At 36.8% G+C, this 17,067-nt stretch overlaps 1 protein-coding gene across 2 annotated transcripts in view; it reads left to right on the forward strand.

The window, feature by feature from the left end:
* USP7 (ubiquitin specific peptidase 7) overlaps positions 1 to 17,067 on the forward strand; it is a 67,608-nt gene that overhangs the window by 40,223 nt on the left and 10,318 nt on the right. For both annotated transcript variants that reach the window (XM_056503179.1, XM_056503180.1), the window contains 15 exons: positions 4,587 to 4,717; positions 7,105 to 7,159; positions 7,690 to 7,770; positions 7,865 to 7,955; positions 8,487 to 8,569; positions 9,478 to 9,587; positions 10,449 to 10,605; positions 11,459 to 11,603; positions 12,147 to 12,277; positions 13,289 to 13,423; positions 13,626 to 13,727; positions 14,406 to 14,511; positions 14,853 to 14,945; positions 15,634 to 15,701; positions 16,624 to 16,724. In XM_056503179.1, coding sequence (XP_056359154.1) covers positions 4,587 to 4,717; positions 7,105 to 7,159; positions 7,690 to 7,770; positions 7,865 to 7,955; positions 8,487 to 8,569; positions 9,478 to 9,587; positions 10,449 to 10,605; positions 11,459 to 11,603; positions 12,147 to 12,277; positions 13,289 to 13,423; positions 13,626 to 13,727; positions 14,406 to 14,511; positions 14,853 to 14,945; positions 15,634 to 15,701; positions 16,624 to 16,724 — 1,589 coding nt within the window. The remainder of the gene's footprint in view (positions 1 to 4,586; positions 4,718 to 7,104; positions 7,160 to 7,689; positions 7,771 to 7,864; positions 7,956 to 8,486; positions 8,570 to 9,477; positions 9,588 to 10,448; positions 10,606 to 11,458; positions 11,604 to 12,146; positions 12,278 to 13,288; positions 13,424 to 13,625; positions 13,728 to 14,405; positions 14,512 to 14,852; positions 14,946 to 15,633; positions 15,702 to 16,623; positions 16,725 to 17,067) is intronic.

Below are 17,067 nucleotides of genomic sequence, written 5' to 3' on the forward strand. Positions count from 1 at the left end.
ACATTTGCTCTATCTTGAAATTCCTACTGTGCAGGAGAATTTTTTGTTATTATGGTTGCCATCCTTGTATTTCCAGTAGTTCAAACAATGTAGTTTTGTATTTACTTCAGTATTTTTTGTTTACTGTATATGGTATTTCTTTACTGGAAAGAACTTCTTTAAGTATCTTTTTAATAAATATCTCATCTAAAGCCAGGATAAAATACATTAGATAATGTGTCATTTAAAAGCAATGTAGTACCCTTATTGGGATTAAACCAGAAGTGATGACTTGATATTGGAGGTGGCAATTTTAAGAGGAGAGGATGTACTTGGAGAAAAAAACGTGGCACTATTCAGTGTATTGGAGTTTCCTGTTGATTCTAATTCATCCTTCTGTGCATTTCTGCACTTACTGCCTGTCAGTGAAAATGAACTGTTCTAACTCGGGCTTTCTCTTGTGTAGACTAGTTGTTGCAGTTGAGTTAATATTTTTTTTGCTTTTTAGTGTACCTACTTTCCACTGTCTTTAATTTCCCACCATCTTACTATTTATATCCCTGTGGCCTGTAAGTGTCCCAGTTGCCTTTTTTTTTTTCTTTGCAGTGTACTGTTTACTCTGAAACTGCAAAATAATAACACCTCAAACACCAATAGAATGTAATGAGATCTTCCCCATGAACAACAGATAAATACTTGTCTTGTTTTTCATTATGTACCTGTTCCTTTTTTGCAGGAGGTATAATTTACTCATTCAGTTTGTCACTCATTATAATGCCTGTTCTTTTTGGTCAGCACTCAGTGTTTGTGTATTTTACTTTTTTTGGGCAGCTTCACTTGGGTCTTGAGAAAAATAAGTGTTTTTTGTAATAGATCCATCTAATGCAGTTGAGTAGTTTGTTCAAGAGCATCTTGTAGTCACTAAATCAATGTGTACCATGAAGTAGTGAAGAAGAAATTCTTTTTGTAATACAGGTTGGTTTCAACTGAACTAATCTTACCAGGCATTCCCCAGCCCCAAAGTAAAAGCAACTTTTTCCATCTCTTAATATCTGGCTAATGACCACATGAGAAAACTTATTTACTAGAGCTGGTAGCTGCAGCTTCCTTTATGGAAGTGTTCCTGGACATCAGCTGGAATGCTCAATTCCTCAGGCTTTCAGAGTCCCTCCAAGCAGAACAAACAACAATGGCAGTTTTAGACAGCTTCAGCACTCATTTGCCATTGGTACAGATCAGGAAGAATCAGCTGTTGCCTTCTCTGTAAAAAAGTATTTTTTACAGATTTATTTCCACTTTGACCAAACTTGTTCCTCTTAAACCAAAGTAAAATAAAACAAAACATGCAGTATCTTTGCTTTGCTTTTCACTATTTCCATAATTTCATTGAATCCTCCTTCCTTGGAAGAAATAATGATTTCTGTTGCTGTTCCTTAGAGCTTTGTTCACAGAGAAGCTGCTGTCAGGAGCAGAGCTGGGGAAGCAATGAACAATAGCAAAGGCAGGCACACACCTATGGAAAGTCAGGCCCTGGGGAAGCGTGGGTGAGGTTTGATGGAGAGGTCCTTTCTTCTCTGCTCTGCTTCCACAAAGCACATGGGAGGTTCTGGGCTCTTTGAAATGAGACCTCCCTTTTAAGCAACAAGAGGTGGCTTCAGTGGTAGGGAATAAAGAAAGGAACTTTGATGGTAGAGCATATTATTTGTTGCTTGGGATTGATAAATATGTGCTTAACTACAGTTCAGTAGGCACGGGGCAGTGGTGACTGCCCAGAGGGGTCCAGGTTTGACCCTGGCCTCTGTTACCTGAGTTGTCCCAGAACTGTTTTAGTGCCTCCAGCCTGCCAGTGGCTGCATTCAATCCATTTTGGAACTTTTTACTGGTTCACTTGCTAAAGTCCCCACAGCACATGAGAACATTACAAAATGTTTATGCACCAAAACAATAAATACTGGTCCATTTCTCCCTGATCTGGATCTCCTCAAGTTACCCAATATATTTTACAAAACCTTGGAATTTCATGCACAGTATTTATTTCCCTTCTTTAAGTAATTCCTGGCTTTAAGCAATGTGTTCAAAGTTACCTGTACCATTCTATTATTGTATAAATATCTAAAATTTTTCTCATCTCTAAATATGCCTATACATGTCCCTATTCCTCTTCATTTCCTGAGGGAACTTCTCAGGTGTTAAATAAGAGACCCTGGTTTTTTACATGGATCACTCCTTTATCTTGAGGTCAAGCTTTCAGAATTTGGGAGGGTAAGACAAAAAATTAAAGGTTTAAAGAGAATAATAATTTAAAAGTGGGTAGTCTGGAGAAACATTTAAACTTAGAGAAATGAGCTCCAGTATTGCCTAAATACACAAACAGAATGAAGAGCCAAGAAAGGCTGTGCTTTGTCATAACACATGCAGAATTTCCAAAGAAATAAAATTGGTGTTTTTATTCAGTGACAGCTGGAATGTAGTAATTATAAGTAAATTGTAAATTATTATTTGAATATTACTCGAGAGATATAGGAAGGGAATTGTCCAGATGGTGCAAGAGAAAAACATTTTAAAAAATAGAAACTAAAGGCAAAAGATTTGATTTTGATTAGTTATCAAGGTATTCTGCACTCCAGTTTATGCATTTTCGATGACAGTCAGTCACAAGGTTGATTTTTAGCCTGCTGTAGGTTTAGCATTTTAGTATTTTTTGAATGTGTCACCATTGACTATATTTGCATTTTTTCATGACTTGATTTTCACGCCTTGTTTCTGTTTGTTTAAACATAGCAAGTATATATATGTTTTTTAAAAAGCATTTATAAGATGTTCAAAAGTTAATAGGGACTGATGACAGAGTTTTAGAAGATCTGAGACTTGGTCACTCAACTGTTTCTGTTTCTGCCTTTAGCTAGTGACACCCACTCTTAAAAAGGTTCATAAAGCAGGTACAGGAAAAGGTTTAAAGTTGACTTTTCAAGGTGTTGATACTTTAAAGCAAGAAATAACTTTTGGTTGTGAAATCAAAGATATAAGTTTAGCTAGTGATATTTGGAGTTTGTCCAGATTGACCTGGTTAACTGAGATTCTGCATTAGGATGATAAAAATAAAGCAATTGGAAATTATTTTTTCTATTAGCTGATTTGAATTGTTCTGAAATTGAATGTTCTGATCTTAGGAAGGAAATTTTCATAATCAGGGTGGTCCAGCTTTACATTAGGATATATGGAGAGGTGGTAGGATCTCCATTCCTGGAAATGCTCAGAGCTTAACTGGATCTGGTCCTGAGTAACTGGACCTCAGTCTGAACTTGGCACTTCTCTGGGCAGAAACAGAGAGCAGAACCTACAGAGTTCTTTTCCAGACTGCATCACTATAAACTCTTGAAGCTGTGCTTGATACATTAAAAAAGTTGAAGGTTTATTGAGTTTCAACAGATAAAACCTGTTGTCAGTGATAAAATTTAAGATACAATTTTCTTCAATTTATAAGATTCATAAAAGCAGTTTAAGCAAATCTCAAAGTGAAGCAAAAGGAGACCTTTTTTTGTTGTCATTAGAGTGATGTTGGGGTTTTGTTCTTAAAATTATTCCAACAAGGACTTCTGTTGACTGCCCTTCAGAAAAAAGTTTATGACAAATTTCAGTGAATTTTTATTAATGTTTCCTTTTTATATGTGTAAGTACAACTAATAGTGTAGCTTGCAACTGAGGAGAAATAAAATTTAAAAGTTACTTTTGTTCATGGTTCTGTTTTAAATCATCTCTATTAACTGGTAACTTCTGGAAATTAACTTTTTTCTGTTTTTAACAGGTTATTTTCTCATATGCTACTTAATATTGGAGTCTTTAGTTTCATTTGTTGCCTAATCTCCTTCCAGGGTTTTCTGTTTCTTTTTATATTTACACTTCTCAAGTGAATGTCTCCCTTTTGTTTGCTTCTTTCCCCTAGATGCATTGATGTATACTTTTTAAAAAGTAAATCTCATTTCAGTGACTATGGAACTCTCCTAATCCCTGTTTGGTCTATTTGTGTAATTTCTTTGTTCCAGATCCTTCCCAGATCAGTATAATCAGTGAATTGAATTGTTAAGCTGTTTATTTGCTGGACAGTGATGACATTAAGTAGGAATGAAGGAATCAGGGACTCTCAGAGCTTCCTCTGACATCTTTCTCCATGTGGATCACTTCTGTTTTTGTTCACTTGTTGCCCTTTATGGTTTCATGTGGTTGCTATTTCACAAAACCAGTCTGTAGTATTGACTGGTATATCTGGTCCTACTGTGATGATTGCACAGACATACCAGGCATGAAAAGGTATCTGAAGGTGTTAATACTTCAGTGCATTTACTATTCTAGGCTGGAGTAAGGGAATGGTTTAGATAAAATAACCATGAATGGAATCTGTTGTTCACATTTTTCTAACCACTGTGCTCTAAGAAGAGTTGTTCCAGACAATTAACGTTTTTACACTACAGTACAAGATTTTTTTCAGACTTTTTTGAAGTGTTGATTAAATTGAGCTCTATGAAGGAAGTCACTGAAGAGGAAAGAGTGTATTAAACAGGATGAGCAATAAACTTTTCTGATACTAATTGAACTAAATGCTTTTTCAGGCTGTGTACATGATGCCCACAGAAGGAGATGATTCATCCAAAAGTGTTCCTTTAGCATTGCAAAGAGTGTTTTATGAGCTGCAACATAGTGACAAACCAGTTGGAACTAAAAAGTTAACAAAATCATTTGGGTAAGTTTCAGAAACTTGGACTATTTATTAGACTCAGACTTCATAAAGCCTTTCTTTAAAAAAATTCTATTTTAATAAGGTTACTTTTAGAGATGTACAGAGAAGTGTTAATATAACATGGTGTTAATTGTTAGCTTTCTGTAGTCTACTTGCACAGGTTTTTATTTGTAGCCAGTACTAAAGACAGCTGATCCAAAAGGCAGATTTTTTGGGAACAGAAAAAGAGCTTTATAACCCTTAAAAGCAGGGTTATAATTTACCTGAACATTGTGTGATACATTTGACTTAAGTAAAATTCAGAACAAAATAGTAATTGAAACATTGCAGTTCATATATTGTTAATGTCTTTAAAGGATGGAATCTGTTTTAGATTTAGTGCAATAGCAGTAATCTGCATGTCCATGTTGTTGAACATTGATTGCTGCTATAACATTTTCCTACAACATACCAAAAACAAGTTAGGACAGAAAGATTAACATTAGTAGGATCTTTATAAGTCTTCTCTTTGCATGTCTTGTAAGTGTGGAGTAGGATTTTATTAAAATCTGTTCTAAAATACTTTCTTTTGTATTACTTTGTCTTCTAAATACTTTGTATTTATAGGCTAGTCTTGTAGTAATGTTGACAAGCACTGTTTATTTCTAAACACATTACGAACACATTTTATTTCAAAACATGTTTTTTATCATCTTTTTCATACAATTGTCCTCATATTCATCCTGCATCTGCTGCCTGTAGTCGTGCTTTGTCCTACAAACACTCTTTGTAACCTTGTGTTTTTGCAACCTTGACCCTTTCCTTTTAGGGGAATCTTAAAATGAAATCAGTAGCCTCATTGTTGTCTGTTTATCTGTCCCTGCCCTACTAGCACACTGTATGTTTGGTTTATCAGTGCTCCTGCTGTGCTGCTACAGGACAGGACTTGGTGATAGAGTAAATATTTCATCTTGAGTTAAGATTCCAGCTTGAAGAGGCCTTTCCCAAGGGTGTTGCAGATGCTTAATTTTGTATCCAACAGCAGGGTTTTAAATATGTGTTCATGCCTGCTTTTGTTCTTTGAAAGGAATTTTAGAATGTGTTTGAAGATTTAGGTTTCCCCCTTCCCTCATTGTTGAATCAGAGAGAGGGTTTTTTTGCCTTGGGAGTCCTAGGTGCTGGTTAGGCTTTTACTTTTTATTGAGTGTTGTGAATTTCTATGTTTGACTTCTTTAAGCAGAAAATGATGCCATGTCTGAAAGAACCTTCTTTATCCTAATTTTAGTGTGTGACCTTTTTCTTTGGTTTGGCCTGTGAGCTGGCTAGTGTTTAAAGCCTAGAGAGTCAGGGCATTATTTTCTATTCTTAATTATCTGACAGGTCACTTGATTCAGCTTGTTTAAGTGTAGACCCCACACAGTTGTTGGCACACTTAGAGATTAGTTTGCTGCTGTGTGACAGTGGGGTGAGTCACTGAGAAGAGGGTGGGAGGAAGGATAAAGGCAGCACTGCTCCTGATCACCCTGCTGCTGGTTCCAGGGCCAGGGTGGAACATCACACTGAAGCTGGAGCCTACAGTCACAGTGTCTTTCATACAGCTGGGAGTGGTGTCTGCTGCAAAAAAAGTTGTCATAGACTTAGAACAGACATGAGACTTAGACCTTTAAAAGCTTTCTTGAGTTGAAGTTACAGTTCTCACAGGTGTATTTAATGCCAGAACTAGAAACACTTTGTGCTTCTGCTTTTATTGAAGGCAGGAGTGCTGAACACCCTTGTTCAATATGCCATGCTGGCTATGAGGCATTTAGATCCTGCTGCCCTCAGCCCTGCTTTCACAGTGTTTGCATATGGACAGTTCAGAAAGCTGAATGCCTCTTGGAGTCACTGCATGCCCAGGATTAACTGTTTAGATGAGCACAAAAGAGCCAGTCTTTCCTATAAATCCATTTGCTTCCTTTCCTGTGCTGGAATAATCCCTGAATGCCACTTGACTGCACCTGAAGGGCCCTCAGAAGAGAGGCAGCTGGAAACCTGCTGTGGAAACTGATGCCATTGAATTGCTCCCAGGCCTTTATTTAAGAGGTTTTTTGGCATGAACTGAGGCTGGCTTGTAGACTGGAAGAGCAACAGAGCCTGGCTGTGGCTTCCTCAGCTGGCTCTGGGTGCCTTCACAGTCCCTGCCCCTGTCCCACACAGAAGGGGGTGGGCACAGAACAGCTGCCAAAATGTCTCACAAGTTCACTGCCCCTTCTTCCTACACAGATAAAGAACCTGTCCATCAGCCAGTCCTAAATCTCAGTCTCTGCATCTTGCTGTGTATTACATTCTTGATCTACAAACAAATTTAAAAAATGGCTTTTGAGGTGTATTTTTCCTAATTAGTGATTTTTTTATTTATTTGCCTTTCTAAGGTGGGAAACTTTAGACAGCTTCATGCAGCATGATGTCCAGGAATTATGTCGAGTGGTATGTTTATACTATTTCTTGCTGATCTGTGATGTATAAATGTCTCTTGATATTCTGTATACATTTATATACACATATATATATATAGCTTAGGAATTATCAGAGTCATAGTGGCCCTGATTGATTTAAGTTAGGTCTCAAATGCAGAGTTTTTGCCTTTAAGAATGGGATTGCTTGTGGCCTTTTGTGTCTGAGGTATTTGTAAAGAGTAGGGAAGCTTGAAAGCTGCTGGAACGTGTGCTAGTGGTACTTCTATAGCCATGGAGAGAAATGCAGTTTTGAAGATGAAATGCATTGTTACATCTGTGGGGGTTTCCAGACTCAAAGGAATGGAGTAGCTGGAGTAGCCCTCAGTTTAGGGGAAAGATGGGGATTTAAAGAACTAGAAAGGAATTGCCAGTACAAGTAGACTGACATTTCATTTTTGTCCAAGTGACTTAGCATCTAGTCAGTTAAGTAGTCATGAGTGTCTGATGAATAAATTTTAAAATTGCAATTTTATCTTGTGTAAAAAATGATTTTTCTTTCAGCTGCTTGATAATGTGGAAAATAAAATGAAAGGCACATGTGTAGAAGGCACTATCCCTAAACTGTTCAGAGGGAAGATGGTGGTATGTATTTCATACCTTCCTCAAAAATAATTTAAATTAGCTCTTGTTACTTTTATAAAATTGAATTTCTGTCTTTTTTTGGTTCTGTTTCCAGTCTTATATCCAATGCAAGCATGTAGACTATCGATCTGAACGAATAGAAGATTATTATGACATCCAGCTAAGTATAAAGGGAAAGAAAAATAGTAAGTGATACATTTTGGTATACACCAATCCAATACTTCAACATGTTGGACAACTTCAGTGCCTGTTGTTTTCAAGAGGGTTTGTAGGTGCACAGTGATTTGAAATAATATGTGCTTTAGGACACCTTACTGAGAACATTTTCAGTGCAGAGAATGTTTTTGTCTGCATTACATTTCCCTTTTTTCCTTATTCCATTTCCTTTCCCTGCTCCTTTCTCCCTAATTCTCTCACTGTTATCTTTTCATGAAACTCTTAAGAATTTTAGGGGTTTTCTGGTGTCATAAAACTGTGCCATGATGATCACAGTGGTATTGTCACAATAGCTGTGATTTTAAAATCTGCTGTTTGTAGATATTCCTCTGCAATATTTCTTGACGTTCTTAAGTAATATAAAACTTTATTTAAAGGACAGAAATATTCAAACACAAACTCCCCTGTCCTAATATTTCATTTGATTAATATATTGCAGGCTAGAGTAAACGTGCATTCTTTCATCCTTCTGTACAATTCCCCAATCTTTTTTCATTCAGTTTTTGAGTCCTTCATTGACTACGTTGCAGTGGAGCAGTTGGATGGTGATAACAAGTATGATGCAGGAGAACATGGCTTGCAGGTATTATTCTTTTTTTTTTAAATATTGTTTCTTTATCCTTTATTCTAGATTTTATCAATTGATTTTGGTGATGTTTCTTCTTAGACAAACTTTATGTAGCTCTTCTTATTTGGTGTTGTGTTTCTTAAATGGAGCTCAGATTTTACAGCAATTTAATTTGTAGTGAGTTTTATAGGTCCAAGTCTTCCAGTTGCTAGAATGGTTCACTTTTCCACCAATCCCAAGACTGAGAAGTTCTTCCTCTGAGAATGTTCTTCCATTTGTCAAGTAAAAAAGCAGCATAGCCCTGAAAGTAACTTTGGAGAGCTCCTGTTTGTATTCTCAGCAAGAACACCAAATGAACCCATGGAAATTAAACATTTATGTGTGTGCACGTGTTTCTGAGCTCTTCAGTTGCACTTTGCTGCACCCACTGGAGTCAGCTGAAGTCCTTTATAAATAATGTTTTAGTAAAGCTTATTTCTGCAGCTTTGACATACCAGGTTTGTCAGTAATGTTCTATATATTCTTTAGCTTTTCTTAGAAAGGTATAGCACAGTAGCCAAATTCTTGTTGGCAGGGTGCAATGAACATGAAATTCTTAATTGATCAAAAATGAGCTTTTGCCTCCATATTCTCCCAATTTTTCTTTATGCAGGTAACTTGCTTTTAATGCAGTGAGGTATCCACATATGCTTGTATGAGTGGCCTAAATTTAATTTAACTGAGTTCTTGTGTTACTGGAGTAGCTCATAGGAGATTGGTGCAGCATTAGGATACTCAAATTGCACCCAAGTTTTGAACCATTCTGGTGCACATTGTGCCATCAAGTCTATAAAATCCATATGAATAGTGTCTGCAACAAACAAGTATTTTGATTTGCTAACAATCCTGCAATTTCAACCCTCTATTTCCTTTGAAATGTCTAGGAGGCAGAGAAAGGTGTGAAGTTCCTAACATTGCCACCAGTATTACACCTACAACTCATGAGATTTATGTATGATCCTCAGACTGACCAAAACATCAAAATAAATGATAGGTAAGTGGATTTGTTGGTTTAGTGTGTGGGTTGGTTTTTTTGGTAGAATTTAGAACTGTGAATGTATTTTACCAAAAAATAGCTTCCCAAAATCCTGCTTTTGACTAATCTCTGAGAGGCAGGTGTGTGCAGTCACACACAGTTGAGGTCCCCTAAAGGTTGAGTGTTGAAGTTCAGGATGACAAATTGAATGCTTGCTAATTTGTAGTGATTGTTTTGACTGTGAATGGGTGACTGCATCTTTTAATGGCTTGTGTGGCATTCTTTGTGCAGTGTGTGGCTAAGCTGCCACCAGAGTAGGCAGGATGAATAAGGAGTTACCTGCTTGCCCTCCATCTGTTTCCATGGATGGAAGGAGAGCCATTTGCCCACTCACTGTAAGTAGAGGCTGATAATTTCTGGAGGAAATACATGGTTGGTTGTAGACTAAATGTGTATTGCAATTATCTCATTCTCACCAAGATGAGATATTTCAGAGTAATGTTTCAATCCAGTGCTACCTGTGGTAGGAAAGCTGCATTTGTCTGCTAGAAAATAACAGATTTTAAAGCTTTTGTCCTGACACAGTGAATCCAAACCAGCCCTAATTCAGTTGAAGTGCTTTTGCCCTTGTTACTGAGGGCATATGTCCCTGAGCTGCTTGAAAAGTTTGGTTTTATTCCATATTTAAACAGGAGTTTATTTAAACTTTCCCATTCTGACACTGTATGCAGCATGTTCTGGGTAGAAATGGCATTGTAACAGTAACATGTTCAATTTTTATACTTTGATTTAGGAGTGCACATAATGTTCCACAATCGTGCCTAATATGTGTGTCTGTCTTAATTAAAATACAATTGTCTTAATTCTTCTCAAAACTAGGTTTGAATTTCCTGAACAGTTGCCACTAGATGAATTTTTGCAAAAAACAGATCCTAAAGATCCTGCAAATTACATTCTCCATGCAGTTCTAGTACACAGTGGAGATAACCATGGTGGACATTACGTTGTTTACTTAAATCCAAAGGGCGATGGCAAAGTGAGTATTGAAAAGCACCTGAAAGTATTTGTGTGTTGTAAATGCATACTTGCAGTTTTCATAATGGACAAGTCTTCAGAATTTTTGTCCAATAAAAGAAGCTTGGCTTTTAACAAAAGATTTTTAACTGAGGAAATCCCTTCACTTGTGTGTGTATGTGATGATGTTCTTCTGCAATCAGGTTTTACCCAGCATTTTTTTGAGGCTGACTTTGCTGAAGCAAATAAAAGCATTTCCAGCATTTCTGTGACTCAGAAGTTCAGCATGTTTGTGTATGTCCCACTGTTCCAGGTTTAGGTGACTTGATTGGACCGGACATTTATAGGTCAGGTGCCTCTTCCCTTGAGTTGACTGGTTTTGTGTGTACATGATTGTTCACAGTAAGAGTAGAAATCAGATTTTTACTGTGAATTTGTTGCTATTTGTAATTTATTCTTAATTAGCTTTATTGTTTTAATTTAAAATTATATATATATTGCTCTAAATGTACAGAGAATTACTAGATGCCTTGTGCATCACTGCTTTTTTATTTCATTTTACAACAGATAATGCCAATTTTCTGTTTCCTACAGAAATACTAGATATTTGAATAACAGCCTTAAGAAAAGCTTCTTGGAATAATTATTTTGCTTTTGGTACTCATTATAAAATGATCAGTTTGGTATTTATGGACTTCCTTATGCTGAGCACAAGTAGCAGGTAGCACAAATTACACTGAACTAGATTTCCTTTTAAAAGTCGTGTCGCTTGAAAGTAATTTTAGTTACTTCAAAGAGCTGAAAGCCATGCCAGGAATAGGATTAATTTATCATTCAGGAGCGTGTTTAAGTGCAAACTCACCTTTCTGTGGCAGTGGTGTAAGTTCGACGACGACGTGGTGTCGCGGTGCACGAAGGAGGAGGCGATCGAGCACAACTACGGCGGCCACGACGACGACCTGTCCGTGCGGCACTGCACCAACGCCTACATGCTGGTCTACATCAGGGAGTCCAAGCTCAGTGCGTGTCCCCTCCGTGCTCCTCGGGCCCCAGGCAGGGAGGCAGGGCTGCCTCACCTCTCATTGGTGCCAGTGCTCCTGCCCAACAGGACTGCCTTGTTATTTACAGATCCCACGGGATCAACCAGCCCTTCTCTCACGTTTGCTCTGGGTCATCTTTTAGTGCTTCAAAGTGCTTCAACCCTGGCTGGTTTATAGGGTGGAAAACTTAGTGAGCTGACTTTGGTAATGGAATGAAATCACATTGATTGTAAACGTGTAGATACATATATGCTTAAAAAATGGAGGGGTGGCCAATATTTTTTTAATTCTGAACTGAATATTTCATTCAGAAGTCTATGATACATATTTCATGGAAGTAGTGTATTTTGGCTTGTCACAGAAGTGCTTCTTTTTGCCAGAGCATGATGATATCAAACCATGTTTTTAAGTGAAAGATGAAGAAAGCTGGTTTTGACTTCAAATCAGAGGGAAGTCAAGCATGTATGAAGGAGGAGCTGTTTGATGTAAATCTTGAAATAACATCACAAAATCTGCTTTATAGGTGAAGTTTTGCAGCCTGTCACCGACCATGATATTCCTCAACAACTTGTAGAAAGGCTACAAGAAGAGAAAAGGATAGAAGCTCAGAAGAGGAAGGAGAGGCAGGAGGCTCACCTCTATATGCAAGTACAGGTCAGCTTTGGAAAAAGATTCAGTTACAACTACTTCACCATGAAAATTTAGAATATTGAATACCCTGAAGGCAAACCTTGATTTTCTTTTTTTCTTAAATATATGTTCTGAAGTAGTGTTTGAAGAGAAATTATGATTTTAGTGCTTTTAAGTGTATTTACATATTCAAGGAATCATAATAAAACACACGGTACTGTATGTTGTAAACATTTCTGTTTTCTTTAGAGTTTCTTGTGCTTGTGAGTAAAAATAGTAAGTTCAGGTAAAAGGAATAGGTTATTTCAAATGGCTGCCATGCCACTGCACTTTTATCTCCTTCAGGAATTATTTTCTAAAATTAGAATGTATCTAGCCATAGGCTGCAGGTCTGGACTATTGCCAAACTGAACTCATCAAGTAGAAGCAGGAGGAGAGAGTGCTTATATTTGCAATTATTTTTTTGGAGAAGCCAGATGGACTAGATAGTTATGAATTGCCTTAAGGAACCCTGTTTATGGCTCTTTCCAGAGCCCATCTGGCACAGGGAAAAGAACCCATTTCCATGTGCCTCCATGTTTCCTTGCCTGTTCTTTCTGGTTTTGATAAGCAGAGATACTGGTGGAGTCCAGCTCGTTCTGTACTGCATTTGCACTGAGTTTGCAGTGGGACACTGGCAGCATTGCACTCTTTGTGCTTCTGTGAGCAAAGAGTGCAGGGGAGCTGTGGGAAGTGCCAAGATTAGAACATGTTAGAGCACGTTCCAAGACTTGGGATCTAAGCACAACTGGTTTTTAATTGCTTGGGATTTGTAAGAATTAATGTATTGTAATTACTTGCACTGATGAGATTATCAATCACGATTTTTAAATTTCATTATAATCTGTATTCTTGTAAATTTGCTCCCTGAGAACATGAACAGTGTTAGCACTGTGCCAGAGGGCCAGTGAGGTTGCATAGTAAAGCATCCTGAGAAGGTATTACATGGTGCAGCTGGGCTAATCTGAATAGTAACCTTTAAATGTCATTTTTCAGATAGTGGCAGAGGATCAGTTCTGTGGTCACCAAGGCAATGATATGTATGATGAAGAAAAAGTGAAATACACTGTTTTCAAAGTATTAAAAAACTCCACACTTACAGAATTTGTTCAAAACCTCTCTCAAACAATGGTGAGTTTTCTGTAGCTGAATACCTGCGTGTATTTTTGTTACATTATGGTTGTTTTATAGCCCTTACCTTCTCCACATATTGGCAGCAATCATAATTTAGACCTTTTAACACAGAAGATCTGTTTGAATTTAATGAAAACATCTTAGCCAATTTTTTCCCTGTTTTGATTTAGTTTCCTGTCACAATTTTTATTTATTTTAGGGATTTCCCCAGGATCAAATCAGATTATGGCCAATGCAAGCTAGAAGTAATGGAACAAAGAGACCTGCAATGTTAGATAATGAAGCAGATGGCAATAAAACAGTAAGTAGTCCCTGAGAGATGATATTACTTCTGTACATCTCCCATGATTTTTAGTTCTCTTTAAGAACATCTAACTTTGAGACATAAGATTTTTCAGGCTTTTAATTTGAAATTAATTTCATTGTATCTGATGAAGTTTGATACTTGGGAAGACTTGGTGTTTACTGGATTAATTTGGATAGGAAGCAGGAGTGTGGTTGGTGCATGTTTTTTCTGTGTGGAAAAAAAGATGGATCATGATTTCTTATGTAAGATTAAAATAAAAATGTGCCTTTGACAAAAGGGCCAAACCCTTTGGGTTTAAGGAATTCTGTTGCTTAAAATGTAAAACATGTCCAAATACCACAGAAAACAGAGATTGGTTTCACTCTTCTTTTATTTTAAAATGAAGTAATGTCCTTGCCATTATAAAGGTAGCTCTAAGTAAACTTTTGAAAGATAAAGAAGTGAGTTCTTTTTAAGTAAAACCTACTGTTACTGCTTCAACAAAATTTTGGTAGTTTTATATTTGTATTTGTCTTAATACATTTCATAAATTTATTTTAACACAACTTTAAAAAAAACCCTATCCCACTTGTGGAATGTCATAAAGTTCTTGTATCTGATTAAAATGCAGATATCAGGTTGTATTACGTTCTTCAGAGAGTTTTTTTTCTTCTCTCACATCTTTCTACATAGATGATTGAGCTCAGTGACAATGAGAATCCATGGACAATATTTTTGGAAACAGTAGATCCAGAGATGGCTGCTACTGGAGCAACATTACCCAAATTTGATAAAGATCGTAAGCATATGGGCTAAACATTTCTAAAATACACCCAAAATGAAATTATTTTGTATCTCCAAAAACACTGTGCACTCCTTTTTTCAACTATATTGTTGATATATCCATCAAACTACTACAGTGCTGAAATTAGTTTTTCTCATTCAGTTTTTCCTTCATTTCTCTGGAAGTGGAAGATTCTCTTTGCATGTTTTTAGACTCACTGAATAAATTTCTCTCTATATTTTAGGGCACCAAATTAATAAATCTAAGACACATTTGTTACTGTATAAATAAAAGCATCTAGGTGATTCCTTCCCCCAAGCCTTACTTAAAATTAAATCTTGCATTTTAATTTGTAGATGATGTAATGTTGTTTCTGAAGATGTATGATCCGAAGACTCGGAGTTTGAATTATTGTGGACATATCTACACCCCTATATCCTGTAAAATACGTGAGTTCTCAATTTCAGTTTCATTAAGTAGATTGCACATACTTTTCCTTTAGTAATAATTCCATCACTGAAACCAAAGGTACACCACAAAAACAAATTCTTATTTCACCCAGCACTTGAGAGTTTTCTTCCCCATGTGGTGTCAGTGACATTTTCTGCAGGTCTGAGCCTCAAAACCACAGGTGATCAGTTCATTGTTGCTGTACTCACTGTTTCAGACCTGTTGTAAAGCTTTAGGTTTTAATACTTCCCAATAGTTTTTCAAATAACTCCTCTACAACCTTTCACTATGGCAGCCTGAGCAGCTGCTCAACCTGAATTGTTTGTGAGCCTTGATTTCCATATGGAGCCATTTAAGGAATTCTGCAAATACCCACTGACTAAAAATATTTTAGTTTTTCAAAGATGCTAAACATTTTCTCTGGGAAAGGAGAAGTGTTATTTCATCTCTTGGATTTTTCAATGAACTTTCATGTATTTTTGTTGTTCAGATGAAGTGGAAAGAAACTGTAAATGTGTGTCTGGTTGAATGTCAACAAGGGAAAGTTTAATGTGGAAGGCTCTCTTTCTTAGACATTGTACAACCCAGGGTAAAGAAAGGAATTCTCTCCTTTCTCTCCTTTCTGTGGTTGGTCTCACTTGCAATTAGTGCAACACATTTCACATTCCTTTTCTTTGTCTCCAACAGGTGACTTGCTTCCAGTTATGTGTGAGAGAGCAGGATTTCCACAAGAAACTAACCTTATCCTCTATGAGGTTTGAATTGATAGACTTTTTGTAACTTTTTTGTCTTTAGCATGCTGTAAAGAAAAAAAAAAAATTTAAAAGCTGGTCATAACAATGGTAACTTATAAATTATCAGCACTGTAATCTGTAACTTTGAAGTCTACAGTGCTGCAGAAGAGTAGCAGCAAAGAGTTAGCTTCAAAATGGATTTTATATTAAACAGATAAAAGTGGAAGGCTTTAAAACAAAAAAAATTCCATGAAGTTCTATATGAGCAGCTTTGTTGTGCTAAACCTGTGTTGCTGAGTTAGAGGAGCTAATGCTGCTAACATTATTGGCCATCATGTTTTCAGTGCCCAACTTAGTGAAGTTGAGAAAATGTTGCATCTTCTCCTTCCTTCCCCAAGCCAAGTCAGCAAACAAAATCCTTAGTCTGCTATGCTGTTTCTGCCCACATGTATATATACACAGTATAAAATACACAAGCAGTGAATCTTCATAACTGCTACATTTACTGACTGCTGATGATGCAGATCTTGCCAAGGCAAAGTCCTTGCTAGAGTAAGAATAAAGAATTGGGTTTTTGTTGCAATTTCTGGTAGCAGTCCTGCTGCTCTCTCTGGTGGTTCCAGGGCAGCACATACACTGCCAGTTGCTAAAAAGCAAAGCTGTACTCCATGCTCTGACAGGTCAGGGTTACAGTGTCATTCCAGTTTGTTTACACAGCTGCTTTTTTCCCTGGGTCAACCCAGAGGTCAGTCTGCAAGTATAAATATGTAATATGCATATAGATATTTAATAAAACATGCATTGGATTTGTATAGATACATATCTATCCATTTGTTTCAGTTGAAAGAATGTACATGTTAGCTTATCTGATTATTTCTTCACTATTGTTGCCTTTATTTTTGTCTTTTATTCTGTGATTGATAATTATTGTTCTTTATTGCAGGAAGTTAAACCCAATTTAACAGAAAGGATTCAAGACTATGATGTATCTCTTGATAAAGCTCTCGATGAACTCATGGATGGTGACATCATAGTGTTTCAGAAGTATGTATTTAAGGGGGCACTTTATTGCAGTTAAAACATCTGGTTCACTTTGAAAGCTGAACTTCCTTTAAGCTTTTTTATCAAGAGCAAAGTATTACATTCCAATAGTAGATGTGTTCTCTGCAGTTCTCATTTGTTCATTCAAAGGGGAAGTGAGCAAATATCAGTGGTATTTGAGTATCACGTGCCACATTACTTAAGGAAAAGGTGTCCTCCTAGTTTAGAAAACCAATAACCTAAAATAGCTCATAATATTACCTGACTGTTCAGCAGTTCATCTGATTTGTGCAGCTTTGTACTGGAGCCACTGTAACTCAGACACCAAAGAGCCTTCCAGCATTTC

The sequence above is a fragment of the Oenanthe melanoleuca genome, chromosome 14 (assembly GCF_029582105.1).
Source record: "Oenanthe melanoleuca isolate GR-GAL-2019-014 chromosome 14, OMel1.0, whole genome shotgun sequence".
NCBI lineage: Eukaryota > Metazoa > Chordata > Aves > Passeriformes > Muscicapidae > Oenanthe > Oenanthe melanoleuca.